At 45.8% G+C, this 16,908-nt stretch overlaps 2 protein-coding genes across 9 annotated transcripts; one reads left to right on the top strand and one right to left on the bottom strand.

The window, feature by feature from the left end:
- Positions 1 to 28: 28 nt before the first annotated feature.
- Positions 29 to 6,684, bottom strand: LOC130528856 (serine/arginine-rich splicing factor 11-like). Of its 8 annotated transcripts, XM_057038655.1 has the most exons (14): positions 5,550 to 6,682; positions 5,428 to 5,454; positions 5,243 to 5,337; positions 2,726 to 3,673; positions 2,359 to 2,468; positions 2,187 to 2,276; positions 2,056 to 2,102; positions 1,849 to 1,982; positions 1,598 to 1,679; positions 1,364 to 1,477; positions 1,188 to 1,277; positions 1,038 to 1,109; positions 731 to 995; positions 29 to 654 (listed from the first exon to the last, which is right to left on the bottom strand). In XM_057038655.1, exons 5-14 carry the CDS (start codon positions 2,440 to 2,442, stop codon positions 460 to 462), a joined length of 1,173 nt encoding a protein of 390 aa, XP_056894635.1. In that variant the 5' UTR covers positions 2,443 to 2,468; positions 2,726 to 3,673; positions 5,243 to 5,337; positions 5,428 to 5,454; positions 5,550 to 6,682; the 3' UTR covers positions 29 to 459. The 8 variants fall into 8 exon arrangements, with proteins under 8 accessions (XP_056894635.1, XP_056894636.1, XP_056894630.1 ...); XM_057038656.1 differs by lacking the exon at positions 5,428 to 5,454; XM_057038650.1 differs by lacking the exons at positions 2,726 to 3,673; positions 5,243 to 5,337; positions 5,428 to 5,454 and having other exon boundaries at positions 743 to 995; positions 5,550 to 5,683; positions 6,313 to 6,684.
- Positions 6,685 to 6,962: 278 nt separating this feature from the next.
- On the top strand, positions 6,963 to 16,248 carry xxylt1 (xyloside xylosyltransferase 1). Its single transcript, XM_057038663.1, has 5 exons — positions 6,963 to 7,077; positions 7,542 to 8,124; positions 9,686 to 9,833; positions 13,399 to 13,531; positions 15,594 to 16,248. Exons 2-5 carry the CDS (start codon positions 7,633 to 7,635, stop codon positions 15,988 to 15,990), a joined length of 1,170 nt encoding a protein of 389 aa, XP_056894643.1. The 5' UTR covers positions 6,963 to 7,077; positions 7,542 to 7,632; the 3' UTR covers positions 15,991 to 16,248.
- The last annotated feature ends 660 nt before the right edge of the window (positions 16,249 to 16,908 follow it).

The following is a 16,908-nucleotide window of genomic DNA, read 5'->3' as shown; positions in this document are numbered from 1 at the left end:
AACGCGGCATCGAGGGACGGACGCCATCGACAGTTTGACTCAACTTTATTAGTTTTCCATAGAAAACCAAACGCAAACAGGATTCCATCGCCAACAACACGGTTCGGCCTACAGTGAACGTTTACAAAGAGGATCAACAGAAACACCAGTGGGTGACAAAAACAGGCGGGATGAAGCCCCACCGTCAAAAATATTTACAAAAGGGGGAAATTCCGTGACATCTACTGGGAGGAGTAAACAAACGGGAACAGCAAAACAACAGGGGCGTTTAAAAAAGTACAGCAATGACAATTTAAAACCATTTCATTTTAATGTAAATCCGACTTTTCCCTCCTTTACAAAAAGAAAAAAGTCTGCTTTCCTTCTAGTTTTCTCCACGAAGCTTCTACAGCTCAGACGAAACATGATCAAGCATATTAAAAATATAAAAGGGGCACGAGGTCAAACGGGGGGCGGCTCTTAGTCGCTCATCTCCATGTCCTCCTGGTGGTGATCGTCTCCGTTCAGCTTGGACTTTTTGGGCATCGGGCCCTCGGCCCTCTCCTCCTGGCCTTTGGGGGACGACGCTGAGTCGGAGTCGCTCTTCCTCTCGTCCTCCTCGCCTTCCTTCTCACTGTCGTAGCCCTGCTCCTCTTCGTCGTAGTCTCGGGTCACCTGTCGGAGGGTTCAGACGAGCTTCAGCCTGCTTGTTTGCTGCATCGCCCCCCCCCCCAAAGAAAAAGGCACCAACCTTCAAACCAACCTTTGCGTCTCCTTTATCGCTGTCAGACTTGCGGTCACGCTCCCTCTCCCGTTCGCGCTCCCTGTCCCGCTCTCGTTCCCGTTCCCTTTCCCTTTCCCGTTCTTTGTCTTTGTTCTTCTTACTGCTGGAACGTTCTATTTCGTCCCTGCTTCGGTCTCTGTCCTCCCTCCTCTCTCGATCTCTCTCCTTCTCACGCTCCTTGTCCTTCTTTTTCTCTTTCTTGTGTCTGATTAAGGGAAAAAGCGGGATATTGCTAAGATGACAGGATAGAACGGTTGACACCTGGGAAACTTACCGTCTGGGAGACGGAGACCTGGACACCTTCTTCCTGGGAGATCGTGACGCTGACCGGCTCCGCCTGTGTCTCCTGTTCAGGAAAACATGATGATTAACATTCCAGTGCAGTGCCGTATTTCACCTGAAGCGCCTTGAAGCCGGCACCCACCGGGTGATGCTCCGAGACCTCCTGGCGCTGCTGTAGCTCTTCGGAGGCGTCTTTGACCGTTTTTTCGACTTCTCCTCCTTCCTCCTGTCCCTAAACAGAAGATGGAGCAGCAGCTCAGCCCAGTTAGTGTCCGGGTGATAAAACCTGAACTATCAACACCAGCGGACGACGCCCACCTGGATCGACTGCGGCGGTTTCTATCCCGGGAATGGGACCTCCTCCTTCGTGGACTCTTGGACCTCCTCCGACTCTTTGAGTAGGACCGTCGGTGAGACCGGCTCCTGCTCCTCCTACACACACACACACACACACACACACACACAGGAGTCCCTCACAGGTTAGAAAGGAACACGTCTGCGGTCCTTCTCGGGGTCGACCACGGGTCCAGACAAACGATCCGCCCTCTTTACCTGTGTCGAGAGCGAGAGCGGGAGCGTCTGCGTCTTGACCGCGAACGGGAGCGGGAATGTTTGCGCTTGTCATCTTTCTTATCTGTAAAAACATTTGATTAATCCGTCAGCCGGCCGACACAACTGGACAAATATTTAAAAACGGACTGAAATAAAAGGAACAAAGACCTTCGATCAAAAAAGGTTTTAGACCTGATGGTAAAACCGAGACAATGAGAAACAACGGTGTGACAGCGGAAGTAAGAACTCACTGCCTGGCTCAATGGCCGCAGAAATGAGGGACTGGGCCTCGCGGACCCTCTTCATGGCCTCTTCGATCTCCTTACTGGAGGCGTCGGTCTTCAGCCCCGGGCTCAGGTTCAGTCCGGCCGCCAACGGATTCAATCTGCAAGAATCCTCGAGAATTGAGACTCCTGCTGAATAAAGTTCACCTGCTAGAGGAGAAGAACGTTTCTTACTTTGGATCCATGGACTGCATGAGCTTCAGGAAGTCTGCAGAAAGAGCCTGATGAGGAGAGAGATGAAGATTTGAAGGAATAAGTCATGTCAGTCCAACATGCAGAGAACATGGAGTAGAGCCGACGCCCACCTGGGGGTTCATGTTGGGTCCCTGTATTCCCATGGCAGCGATCTGCTCCATATTTGGAGCTCCGAGGCCTCCGAATGGCGTTCCTGCCATCTGAAGCGACAATAAAAGGAGAGTTTAAGAGAAAACCAGCTTGAAGGTAAACACCAGTGACATTAAATCTTTTACTACTCACTGTTGCCAGAGGGTTGGGGGTAGGCAGAAGACCTCCACCGGGCATCATTCCTGCCACGGCATTGGCTGGAGCCAGCAGGGACATAGCTTTAGATTCATCGGGAATCACTCCTGGAGAGAAAGGACATTTCAGGAGGGGCTCCGAGCCACCGTCGATAAACACTGAGACAAGACTTGCAGACAAGCCACCTCAGTCTAACTACTCTGTAACAAAAATGATTCAATCATCTTTGTCTTGTCTGTAAATCTTGATCCCTCACTTTTTTTTTTGTGTGTGTGCATGTGTGGAAAAGTATGTTTAGGATTAGCAGCTATGAGTTTAAATGTCACAATACACACTGTGGTCAACACTGCCAAGATTTTATCACCTGTACTTGTTTTTTAAGTCATGAACCAAACGTAAGCAAGCACAGCCGGTTGTCCCGTGGGATGTGCTCTCAACTTTCAATAGATGTTTTAAGAACAAGCGACTCGCGCCGGCTGCTTCGCTATAAAGCACACAAAAACATTGAGATACAGAAAACATAGTTCATGATTTGGATGTAGACACATATATACATTTCAACATCGTTTACCATTTGCTTTCAAAAGGAAAAACAAGGCTTTTGTGGGTGGTTACAACAACTCCACCCAACACAAACACTTACTTGGGAACCTGATTATTTTTAAAAAATTGATACATTCGCCAATAAAATGTGAAAAATAACTATAAAGCTAAAGGCAGCTAACACTTAACTAAACTGACGGTAGCTACATCTGCGGCTGTATTTGTATCCTCCCAGATTTGTTAGAGCTCACAGGCTGAAAAAGTGCAAAGTGTGAGGTGAAAGAGTCTGACTTCCAGGTGATCAAGTCAAAATCCTTTGGATCTTATGTGCCGAACTTTAAATGATCCTCCTACACGCCCGGAAATGAGACTCAATCACGCACACACAGCAGCAGTGAGCCAAATCCATACCGCCACATTACCGGCAACACTGCGATTAAATCCATGAAAAAAGGCCCAAAGCTGAACAAAAACAACAGAAAAATAAAGAAAAACAGATGATCATCCATGGTTGTACAATCTGAAAACTCATTCTGCCATTTTACATTCTGAATGGGGGAGAGGGAGGGGGGGAGAGAAAGTGAGAGACACGTTCATGCGCACTTACACACTCTCTCTCTCTCTCACACACACACACACACACACACACACGCACGCACACAAACAGAAAGAACACTTGAGAAACAGGATAAGGCTGCAGAAGACAAAACTGTTGGTGGCATTTTCAGCAGGGCCTGGTATTTAGGGCTGGCTGAACCAGGAAAAAGAACTGTAAAACACAACAACAAAAGAAACACCACTGTTAACGGGGAGTCACTCAACTCTGTCAGTCATGTGTGGAGAGGCTTGACAAAAGCATTTCACTACATGGGTTTTAATCATTGCATCTGCACAGCGTTAACTAGATGATGTCACCACTTCCACGTACTCCACCATGCACAGCTGAGGGGTGTACTACAAAGTAAGAGTAACGGTTAGCATGGTACGGTAAATGTAAAACTTCATTTTTAATGCCAAAACCATCTAACAGGTGACAAACTCCCTTCCCACAAGCTTAAACAGGTTGCTAAAGGTACATAGTGAAATTGTTTCTTTCATCTTAAGCATTATAAATGCTGCTAATCGCATGGTCTAAAATTAGAAGCAGGACGTTGGTATCAGGTCAGTGGCTGCGCTACAAATGTCAGGGAACTTTTCTGCACCTGCACAAAGGCTGGAACTCTTCAGTATTCAGAGCGGTCCACAGGCTTAAACATGCCCCAATACAGTCAAATAAGAAGCACACTGGCACTAATACCCAAACTAATGATGAGTAAGTGAAACCACATATATAGATGGATACAAAACATGAACAACCCCAGTTAATATTGACTGTGACATTAATTTTATGCATAAGCTTTGATTCAAATGTATTGAAATTGACAGTCACACTCCCAGAACTGAAGATTTTACTTAGATTCCTGATGAAAAATTCAACACCTGCATTTTTTGGAACTCTCTGGGTCAATGCCCTGCACCTACTTCATAGTATACCCCTCTGATTTTATCCTGCATGCGATGCTTGATGTACAGATGCTCTGATCATGCCCTTCCCATATTTAAACCACTCACATTAGACCTGTTCATATAGATTGATGGTTGTAATGCAGTTCCATAGTAAATACACTGTCTGAACTGAATTATACAGCACACTGATGCAGTTAGATTCACCTCTCCTTAGCCTGTTATGCCCAAAGGGGTTTTCTTAAAGGAAATCCACCTAAAGATGAGCCCAAATTAGACCAGCTTTTCAGAGGGGAAGGGCAAAGGATTCTAGAAAGTGAGCCCCTGCCAGCGAGGGCACTCGGGCTTAACAGGTTGAGGAGATTTATAGCTTTTCTGTAGGTACGGTGACACCTGGGAACAATCTGAATTCATGTTCGCAACCTCACCTCATCTCAGATTTCAATATCAAACTGAAACTATCAGCTGCCTCTTTAATCTTTCTTCATTCTGCCATTTAAATGGAGCTCAGAAATTCCCGATAAATGGTCTAAAACAGGAAATCTCCATCGGTTTTACCCACTGGTGTGTGAAAGTGTTGCAGGTAAAATCACTTTAATCTTTCTGGTGCAAATAGAAAGTAATATCATCCCCAGAAGGAGGTCGACCCTAGATTAGTTTAAAAAAAAATATTGAAATCACATAAAAACCATCTAAAGGTTTATAATATTATGTGTAATACAAGTTATATTATAATATGTCAACCCACATCCCCTGATTTGTAAAGGCTGTATGGTTACGGCTTTAAAAGGAAAGATACATTAAACAGAGACAAAACAAAGACTTAATGATTTACTCCAGAACAAAAGGGGCTTGCGAGCCTGGTGCCATGACAGCAGACGACCAGTTTCGGCCAGCAAGGAAGGGGCTCTTCAGCAAATGACTTGTATGCTATGAAAACCACAACACAAATAACAAAGAGAGAAATTTACAGCTAGTTTGGAAGACATGAACACAAATGAACATCTCCCTTTCACATACCTGGAATGCCAAGCACTCCAGGCTATTCTGCTTGATAAGAAAAAAAAAAAATCTTTGGTGTTTGCACTTCTATTGAAACGGACCTACACATAACGCTTTCTGGGAAGGCTCCAGACACTCACCTTCAGCGAAGGGGACCACGATTAACGCTCTGTCCACAAAGACGGTGTTCGTCAGGTGCTGAGAAACTCCGACTGACTCAGACTCATGGAACTTTACAAAACAGACACGTGAAGTCACAGGCAAGGGAGAGTCACTGGAAGAAAAACAGAGATGTTGTGCAAAGAGAAGACAAAGCCGCAGCCAGAACAGTTCACCATCAGTATAATCTGTGCAGCTTCAGGTGTGGGACAAAGGAAAAATGCATTTCTTTTTGCTTAGAAGACTTTGCACAGCAGACTGACAGCCCCTGTGAATAAAATAATGGATGACAACATGACGATTTAATCCAAACTGTTTTTTTACCCAAGAAACTGATGAGAAAGCAGCCGTTTAAAGTGTATTTGTGGGTGTTCAATAGTACAAACCAACCACAGGGACGGGAATTCGGGGACATTTCATGCCAATGTTGTCATTTGAACGGTGTTTCAAACGTAACCCGAAACGGACGTGTAGGTTTGAAATCCTTGGAATATGTCAGCGACCTCGATTGGACTTTCCCGGACGTCATATGACTATTATTATATTTCTAGATTTCAGATGAATGAAATCAGTGTCGCTGGTGGACTAAGGTGAAGCTGCGTGCTTGGTTCTGCATCAGCCAAAGAGGCGGGCAGACGTTCGCATCCCCAGGCCCCGGAGCGAGGCCTACTCGACATGCGAGGCCTTATTAGAACGGGCGCGGGCTACACAACAGCGTTTCACAAAAATTAAACAAATACTCACTCCGGTGGAAACAGTTTTAGTTCCTCTATGTTTCCGAGAAATCCGAACAGAGTCCTCATTTGTTCGGATGTCGTACTCGGGGAGACATTTGTCACCTGAATGACGTGAGTGTTCGAATTCATTTTTGCGGACGCAAAATAAGCTAGTTAGCGTTATGCTCGCGGCGTGTCCAATAACGGCAAACAATGGGATTTGATAACTTTTGCAACGAACGGATCAGGCCAATACAAAATCGGGCATGGTTTTTCTCCCCGGAGATGGTGGTTGCCAATAAAATAGACCAAAATACAACAGCCCAGAACAGAGACACAATGCGATGATGAAAATGTCCGCCTCCTTCTTCTTCTTCGTCGTCTTTTTCTTTCGTGTTGAAGGTTGGAGTGAGTGTTCTTCTTCTTTGAGATTTCTGGCGGCATCTCATTGTAAATCATAAGACGTATACTGCCACCTACCGCCCAATTATAAGTACAGCCAAGAAAACGTAGAGTAAGAGGAAATCCGTTAAATAGTGTGGAAAAACAAAAAGTTCAAAAACACAAACTGAGTTGTGTGGTTCAGTTCCTTTAATTAAACTGCCAATTTTTAAGTTCCGCGAATTTGGCGTGTTAAAATTCGGGATTTACGTAATCGTCCCAGTGGGTGGCGGTGTAGCTCCATTGAAGCAATACAGAAAATTCCAAAGAAGAAGCTGAAAAAACACGAAGAAGAATCTCTGCTCAAGCTGTCAAAATAGCATTTCAGAGATAAACTGCACGAAACAAACGAGTGAGTCGATTTATAAAGTTTCTTTTTATTAAAGTTTGCGTTTTGTGCATGCAAATAAACGACAAGAAGGCACCAGATATGTGCCGCGTTGCGATTAAGGTGCAACATTGGCGCGAAATATACTAAAGCAAAGCTCCTCATACAGCTTAAACTCGGGCAAATCCGTTTCTGATTAGACTGTAAAACGTCTTCTGTGCAAGCATCCAGGCTCTATTTATTCAATCCTATTGCTATAACACAACCTGTCTTCCCGTTATGTGTTTTTTAAATACACCTTTTGAGCTTTTAGGTATTTTTAAATACGAGTTATTTTGAGGAGGCTGAAATAGTGTTGCGTTTCTGCAATAGAACGTAATGCTTTAAGATGAAATGGTCATTATTTGGTTAGTTGTTTGCACACATTTGTGCAAATGCGTACGGAAATATCTTCCATGTTACTGAGACGTTACGTTTTTCTTCCACAGGTAATAAAAACTGGTTTAGGTTAAATGGATGCAACGATGTAAACATTGGCCCTCCAACCCCCTCACATTCTCATGAGCCCTGTAGGAAGACATGGCCTTTTTACGCCTGGTAGCCAGAACCATGGGTAGGATCAGTACATTCAGGTCCTATCAGTTTGTGCTTCTCCTGGCTGCAGCCCTTGCAGTTGTAGCTTTTTACTACTTTGCCTCAGAGAAGCAGAACTTCTCCAGCACCACGAAAAGGATTAAGCAAACCCAGGCAAGCCACAACATTAACAGGAATGGTCCAGATCTGAGTGTGGACATTGGACTTCCTCATGCTGAGGAGCCGAGGAGGGAAGAGAAGGATCTAAGAGAGAGTGATGGTAAAAGTCGCTATCATGCGCTCATGATGTTTACCAAAGTGGACAAGAGCCGGAGTCTGCAGGATAAATTCAGAGTGGCCATGTTGTCCATGGTTAAACATGGACGTTTCCTGGAAGGGGAGGTGTTGGTCCTTCACTTTGTCTGTGACGACGCCAGCAGGGAGCTCGGAGAGAAGATGCTGCAGGAGTTTCTCCTGGATGCAAAGTTCAAGTATGAGGTACGTTTGCTGAACATGGTTTCAGTCCACCAAAGTTCTTTAGTCTGTTGGATTCAGTGTTTTATTATGTACTGTTTGGTTTTGAAGTCCAACTCAAACTACGGTTCAAATACAAATAATAAAACTTAGTATAACGTTCCTTAAAACCAATTATATTCTGCTTTAGAGTAAAAAAATGAAACGAAAATGTGACAATTGAATAATTACAGTCTATGTATTGGAGAAATAGCAATTCTAATAATGATTCTTTGATAAGTGAAAGTCCATTACGTGTATAATTTCCTTGTTTCTAAAGTGAACCACAAGGGGGCAGTGTTGTCCTTCCAGACGAGCCCCTCATTTAAATTTCACCAACCAACTTTTTTATTTTTTTAACTGTTTACGTCATTGAAACAAAAGGTTATGTCCCCACTCTGGCTGAAGTTGAGGGCATCCTCTTTTATATTCTTGAAAATGTCTCACTTTTTACCCAAAAGGCTTCTGCAGTACAGTTTTCTGACAAATTTCTTAAAGAATATAAAAGTCCAGCTGTGACCAGCCGGAAGCTTGTCTGACTAATATGACCTGGATGACTGAGGAGATATACAGACACTTCCCCGCTCTGCTGTGATCTTTGTCCTGGCCTGGTTCTATCCTTTTAATTCTCTTTGCACGGGTGATATGTCACATCACAAAATCCACCGACTTGCTAATTGCTACATTGCACATGGCCACATGCCATTTAAGTGATTACCCAGTGCGCCACCTAGTGGCCACGTGAAGTAAGACATGTAAATCATGCAGTCATCTGTATATGTGAGGTTATAAACCTCTTCCACAGATTGGGCTTGAGGAGATTGGTAGATTGTTCTATGTTATTATCTTATTAGTAGTTTTCAAATTAGTCTTCCAGCAGCTCTACCGAAGTCTTCAAACTTTCGACTGAAAGATTTGAAAATCTTCCATGATGGAAGTCAGACAGGACAAGTTCGTTCAGGAGCATTTCTTCAAAAATAGTCAAATTCTTGCCAAAAACACGAGTCAACAATCTTCAGCTGGTGTTGTGCGATCCAATGTAGCACAGTCCCAAATAGAGTAAATACTAAAACTGTCACACGCTGAAGCCACAGAACAGGAAAGCCTAGCATCCACAAAAGAATAAACAATGTTCTACGCCCACTCGGCTTAATTTTGTGTTTCTGTGGTTTTAAGGACAGTTCAGTGAACTCTTCCGTTTGACATTTTCCTCTGTGTTCCTATTGAGTTTATCTAAATCTCTTTATGTTTTTCACGCTGAATTACATCCAAAAATGACCAGCATCTGTCACGGCTCAGTAAATGGTGTCTGATCAGTGCAGGTGTCTCCCGACCTCATACACTGATAATTTCTGATAAAGTTTCGATTGCTGATGATCGTGAACTCTGTTTTAACATCCAACTGTGGCGTTTGCAGGTAAATCTTTATCTTTGGCTGCCATAGTTTAGCGAAAAAAACCCCAGACAAATGCTATCTTTGGCAGTTGCCACCGTTGCCCAGGTGACCGTGGTCGCACTCACGTGGAACTGCCCTCCCTATACGCAGGTGTTATTCCACGACGTGTCGGCGCTCACGCGGAAGCTGTTCCCCATCGTGGAGGCCATGCAGAAGCACTTCAGCTCTGGCTCCGGCGCCTACTACAGCGACGCCATCTTCTTCCTGTCTGTTGCCATGCACCGCATCATGCCCGACAGTAAGGAACTGCCGCCGTGTCACGTCTCTCAAATCAACCTTTGAGTTCTGGATGATCAACACTGCATCTGTGTGAATCACCTCTAGAGAGGAAAGATTAGTTATTTATAGATGAGTTATAAAGGTTATTAGATCATTTACTATCATGTAATCATTCTTTCCAGATGCTCTAAAACATGAGCACTGGGTTGAATGAAGACTCTAAACTAGGTGTGTGTGTGGTGTGTGTCCTGTGATGGTCTGGTAACCTGTCCCTGTTGTTCACCAGCGTCTCACTCAGTAACTGCTGGTACAGGCTGGTCCGATTCCGCTCAGACTCAAATGAGGGAATGAACCTGGATTCACTGTAAATATGGAATATTTGACATGTCGCCGGAGCCACCGGGCGAATTTCAAATCAAACTTTGTCGGAAAAATGAAAAAGAACACATTTCAAAGAAACGCATTTTCCAAAACCTTCGTACGCAGGATCGTCTGATTCCGTGATGGAAAAGGTTTGAAATCCAGTCAGACCTTCTCTTCGGTTGGGACACAGCTGGACCTGGCGGCGTGGGCAGGTATCAAAGGGACACGTGGCACGCCTCCCGGGCCATGAGCGCCCGCGGCAGACGGATGCGTTGTGTCACTGCTGCCCACACCGACGCCCCCCCGGGCCGGCTGACCGATGGCAGCGCTCCCCTCCGGTGGAGACTGTTGACGTTCAGTCAGATGGGCAACGTGTGTCGTCACTCTACACATCTGAAACATTGGCCTTCAGGGTCTGAGCACACACACACACAGGCACACACACACACACAGATGCTGTTTGTTTTGAAATGAATGTTTTACTGTTGGCAGGTTTATACCATTTTGCTTTAGTTCAGAAATTAAAAACGAATTCTCAGATATGACAGGAAGTTATTTCAGCCCTCTGCTTCTGTCTGACAGCATCTGTCAAATCAAAACCTGCCGTTAACAACATAAATGAATCATCTGCCACAGAGGCGGCAGATGATTTTTGCTCAAATCGTGAGCAAAAAGAAAGTGGATGATGAATAAATGTTCCATTTGTGACAGAACGTGATTATTGTCAGTTTTCTCTAAAAGGATTCATTTATGTTTTGAGCAAATGAGACTGAATTTACACAGAAAGAGGCGGCATTGACACTTTTTAAAGGAAATTTTCCCAAGCAGCTCCGTGATTAAGGAGCCATGTGATAGAGCGTCACGTTGTTGAATTGATCAGACACGTGCGCTAACGTGAGGGGTTCATTTGAGCGCTTTCATCTGTAAAGGCCAGCGCGGGCACTGAGAGGAAGCAGCTTCCTGATGGGACTGTTTCTGAAATGGGAAAGAAAGGAATCAGCCGGAAGTGCCTTGGCGTCATCGGAGGTTGTTTCTGTGCAATATCTGTTCGTATGTTGTTGTCCTGGGTCAACTGAAGACTTTCTCATCTGGGATTATTAATGGCACGCTTTGGTTGATGGAAAGATTGCCTGTGTTTTGTTTTGTTTTTTAATTCCCACCAGAGTTATCAACAAGTTGAGACGCGACTCCGACCCACCTCTACCTGCGGAGGATCCAGGTCATGAGAGCTGTTTTTCCAATACGTGACATCAAGGATTCAAAGCTCACTGCTTTGTCGTCCTTAACGTTCCTATTTTATAGTCCCTCTCATGAAGGACCATCATGTGCTAAAGAGGACTTGTTTTTTACATTGTTTTGATGGGGGGGGGGGGTCAGAAGGGGTCAAAGGGTGAGAGGCAGGAATGCAGCCTAGACGGGTCAGCAGTCATCACAGGACACACATCCACCTACCTTGGGGGGAATTTAGGGGCCCTATTCAACATAATGCGGTTGTTTTTGGACCGAGGGAGGAAACTGGACAAAACCCACTCAGGAACTGGGAAGATTTACGGTGTGTAGAATTACTTGATACACACATTCAAGTGTAGTAGTAAAAAAGTAGCCCAACTTTCTGAGTTGTCTGGTTATTTAAAATGTATTGGGTGAAAGGTAGGAAATAACCATAATTATAAATAATGAAATGAAGTAATGGGGGTTTAAAAGAACAGAGTGAGCTCCTTCCTGCTGTTGACAAAAGCAGCACCTTCAAATAGGCCATAAGTGCTCACATGCAGACTGATATTAGGGCCTAATAAAGTTGACCCAGTTTCTGCCTGAAAATGTGACGTTAGACAACATCCGTGTGGACGTTTGTGAGCGCGCGGACCCCCGGGCGAGCGCTAACAACGTTACCTCTACAATATTGATTTTCAAGCCCTTCTTTTACTCAAACACTTTGTTCACATGGGACCAAAGTGCTCGTTCTTCTCCGAAACGCTGAGAATATCTGTGGGGGGGAGGTTGGGTGATTGAAACAAAATTGTTTCGCCTGAATGGTAATCCGGTTAACTCTGTCAGATGCTGTCCAGATGTCCTCTGGTCGGACTGTAGAGCGTCAGCAGGTTGTATAACATCTCAGAATTCAGCAAAAGTTCCCGTAGCGCTCATCTTTTCTTTGTTCTGGAAGCGCCTGCGTCCTCCTGTGATGACCCGCTGATGTAACACGCAGCCCTCTCGGTGTTGTCACACCGCTAAGGCGCCCTTCCTGTTCCACGCGCAGCAGCTAATCCCAGCCAGCGTCGACCATTCTGAGGCCTCTCCCGCGAGCGCCTCTCTGTTAGCACAGCGCAGGAAGCCATTGTGACGGCAGCTTCCTTGTTTGGAAAGCACAGAAAGCAGGTCGCCGCCGTGTCGCTGAGTGGTCTTTTTGATACCCCCGACACACACACACACACACACACACACAGAACACATTGTTCAAATATTTTTACAAGACAAACCTGTTGAATAAAAGTACAGTAAAGCTCTCTTTGCTTCGCTTCTACAATCGATGAGGAAGTTGTGGATGAACCTGAAAGAATATTATTCTGTCAAACACCGGCGGGGGCAGCACCAGGACAGTTTCCATGGTGACACGTGGTAGTTGTCATTTGCCAAAGCCAGCGGTTACAAGTTTGATTTAGAAAATTACAACCTTTCTGAAAGGCAACGTTATCAATGAGAAGTGTAATGTGTCACCTTGGCATCTGATCAAGAGAATAAAAGCCCCAAACCATCAGTTTTACCCCAGAAATCCAGCTTTTTGCCCCGTTTTACTCACTAAGAAAATGACTGACTGGAAATCAGACTTTGCCTCATCCTTTTATTGCCATGCCAACCAGCAAAACATAGGAAGCAGAAACAATGAACTGATGAGGGCCCGAGCATCCTGGATACTGCTGCTGTTGCTATTTTAAACAATTCTCTCTGTTTTTGATATATTCAGTTTTCGTAGCGCCCTGGTTAGTTGTAACACCCAGAAAAACAAACCCACTCCTCCAGAGAAGCGCTCGTTCCAGCAACACTAATGATCGGACAGGCAGCGGTGAATCACAATGTCGGCCGTTTCCTGAGATCAGCTCATAGAACGGCGAACAGAAAAAGTCAGCCGATCTTTCTCATCCGGAATCGCTTCTTATTGGTTTTACGGAGGTCCGGTTGATGCCTCTGTCTCCAGGCGCTGTGCTCTTCTTTGTTTTCAGGTCTGACACGCATGGTGCAGCTTGACCTGGACCTGCAGTACAGGGTGAACATCAGGGAGCTTTTCCAAGAATTCCACCAGTTTCCTCCAGGCGCCGTTATAGGCATCGCCAGAGAGATGCAGCCAGTCTACAGGTAGGAAAGGTGAAGCAGCCGGATGTTTGGTTCCTTCCCACGAAGCGGCCAGTTCCTCTTCCTTTACGTGTTGTTCTTATCCTTGTTTCAACAAGCATGACCATTTTTAGCATTGTTGGCCACACGCACCAGCTGGATGAACTCTTTGATGAACCCATTTAAAAGGAGCTTCCACGCTGGACTTTGGTGTTTGGGACACGTTGCTCTCTCCGCTGAAGTGCTCCGGCACCCAGCGAGCCAGGACCCTCTGCTCCCACACTGTTTCAGCGCTAATGGACACGTCCTCCCACCAGCCACATTCAGAGAACATCCTGCCACTGAGAAGTTTATTAGTGATTTTATTATTGGGGAAGAAAAAAAGGCCCCCGTGTGTTTTCGCTGCAGCTGCAGGTGCATCTGTAACGTTTTAACCCCAGGAGAGCAGACCCACTTACACAAGTGTCACTGCTGGAGCCCCCCCACCCACACACACACACACACACACACACACACAGAGTGATATTAACCTCCAGTCATTCTCAAGTCTATGTCAATTTATCTGATGCGTTTCCTGTTTTTGTTAAACCAGATGGTGGCTTATGCAACAAACAAAAAAAGGTCGTGTTTACTTGGTTTCCCCTTTAATGTGGGATTTTCTGACGACTTCCTCCACATTGAGGATAATACGGTGTTATGGTGTTCCTGCTAAATGGATCCCCCTCTGGTTTATTGCAGGCTGTTTCATGTCCTCACCAGAACGGAGGACACATTTGGTTGGGATAGCAGAACAGAATGTCCCCTCTCATTCTTTCACTAGAAGAGAGAGAGAGAGACACTTGAAGGAGTCACTTCAAGATGGCACTGTGAAGACAGCAGAAGAAGAGGAAGAGCTAGCCGCTACGCTGCGCTATGCTGCCGCGTACGTTTGGACCGGACCGAGTTAAACTACCCTGGTCGAAACAGAGCAGAAGACCACTTTCTTCTTGTCCTCCATATTATCAGAGCGGCCCGTTTTATTGAACTCTAAAGAGAGAGGAGCACGAAACCACAGCAAGCTGGTTTAAAACGAACATTTGATAAAAGCGCATTAGCCTGTACGCTCCAAACATGGCTCGGGATGAGTGCGGCAGAGAATCAAATTCATGGAGGAATACCTTTTAGTTCTGAATGATGAATGAATGCGTTTCTGCTAATCGCAGCTTTCTGTTGCCTGCTTGGATTCGTGGTTTTACCACCACGACACCTGCCCTCTGTCAAAACTGCCCAATGAAACGAAGCCCCGAGTGCCGAGCGGCCTGTAGAAACCCGTGTGGCAGTGTGTGTGCGTGAGTCCAGCTTCTCAACGCACCGACGTTAGCAGACGAAGGACAAGCTGCAGCTGCTGAATGTGGGTCAGCGACGATATGAAGGGTGATTCAGAGAATCTGCTTCTCCCACCGTCAAAGTCTGCTACACACACAGTTCGCGTTCAAGTGCCACATTTCACACTCGCGTCGAACGTAAGCGCGGGTCCAGGCAGACAGTAATGATAGCGCTTCCCACCGAAGGCCTTAGGCTGCGAGCACCACGGCGTCCAGGCGGCGACGAAGCTCTGTCATTAAGAGCTTTTGGCGTTGGGGTGCAGATTTGGCACGAGCCTTCTGGCACAGCGGCGGGTCCTGCCGGGCCTGCAGCAGATCCTCTTCCTGTTTTTCAGCCCGCGGCGCTGTTTGTTCAGCAACGCGGTTGACCCTTCACACTTGAGACAGACATTTCACTGTCCCCCTTAAACCTTCCGGTTAACATTTAGGAAGGTGTCTAAAAGGGCTTTTAGGGGCAGATGAGCCTATTCTGCACCCATGTGGCCTTGTTTTTTTAACCATCTGAGTTATAACTGCCTTTCTAACCTGATTTCCTCCCCCCTAAAATTCCCCTTGCTGTGAGATGACCCTGTTTTTACCCCCTGAGAAGGTTCTGCAGAGATTTGCTGTGTGTATGATGTTGGTATGTTTACAGGCACTTCAAGGTCCAGCTGTAGTCAGATTGATGTGATCATTTGATTCTTTTTTTTTAAAGACTTATCTCGACCTGCCTCTTTCTCCAGACACACCTTCTGGCAGTACCGTAAAGAGAACCCTCAGACCAAGGTCGGAGAACCCCACCCCGATGGTCTCCCGGGCTTCAACAGCGGGGTGATGTTGTTGGACCTGGCTAGCATGAGAGCGTCGTCTCTCTACAACCAGCTGTTGGAACCGGACCATGTGGCCAAATTGGCTGACCAGTATCGCTTCAGGGGCCACCTGGGCGACCAGGATTTCTTCACCATGATCGGCATGGAGCATCCCGAACTCTTTTATTCCCTGGCTTGCGGCTGGAACCGACAGCTGTGCACCTGGTGGAGGGACCACGGATACGGAGACGTGTTTCAGCTGTACTATCGCTGCAACGGACCTGTCTATATTTACCACGGAAACTGTAACACACCCATACCGGATGACTGAAGGCAGAACCGAAAACAATCTGAGACTTAAATGTGTGACTTTTTAATGTTTCACTTTCTACGTTTTGTGGAATTTCTGATTCTGACCATTCCACTGTGCACAGGATCGCCCCCTGCTGGCCAAGGGGCTGCTGGCAGGTTTGTCCAAAAGTGATATCGGGCTTTGTTTATATCTGCAGGATAATTTGTATTACTGCACTCATGTTGGTGTCATGTAGCAGTTTTTCCACGGATGGTAATAAAGACGGATGACACTTGCCTACTTCATCCATGGCTGACACCGTTGCAGCTGAAGGAGCCACAGTCAGTGGAAAACATATTTAAGAAATATTTACCTTTTACAGCAGCCTGCCAGCAGAGGGCTGTCAAGAAGCACAACATATGGACTTAAAAGACTATTTACCTCCCAAATTTGTGTCATTACATATGCTTTGACATCAGGTCATAAGAGATATTATATTTAATAATGGGAAGAAAAGAAGTTAATAGGCATTTAAACAGATTTAAAGAAATTAAAAACCACCATCTTTCCCATTTTTTAAACTATGTTGTCCCTCTGTTGCTAAAGTTTCAAGCACTGGAGTTCTTACTTTCTCTCCAGCCACATGGAGACAGGACACATTTTTCCTGCAGGTAGGTTTGACAAAAAGTCCCAACAGAGGTTGTCGGAGGGGTCACAGCAATGACTGCTCACAATGGGGTTTACAAAAGCCTCGCTGAGGCCAAACGCATTTTCCAAGGGGGCAGAGACGGCGGGAACGTGACTGCAAACACTGACCCACTTTCCCGTAAACGCCGAACCGACGCCCGGATTCAAGAAAGCCGGCGACGCCCCGTGCTCCTCGGCCCAACATTCGTCTGAGGTGATGTACACGTGCACAAAGTGGCGGCAGGGTCGATACGCCGCCCTGCTGGAGAT

This window comes from Takifugu flavidus, chromosome 7, assembly GCF_003711565.1.
Source record: "Takifugu flavidus isolate HTHZ2018 chromosome 7, ASM371156v2, whole genome shotgun sequence".
Lineage (NCBI taxonomy): Eukaryota > Metazoa > Chordata > Actinopteri > Tetraodontiformes > Tetraodontidae > Takifugu > Takifugu flavidus.
This window is presented reverse-complemented; position numbering and strand designations above follow the sequence as displayed.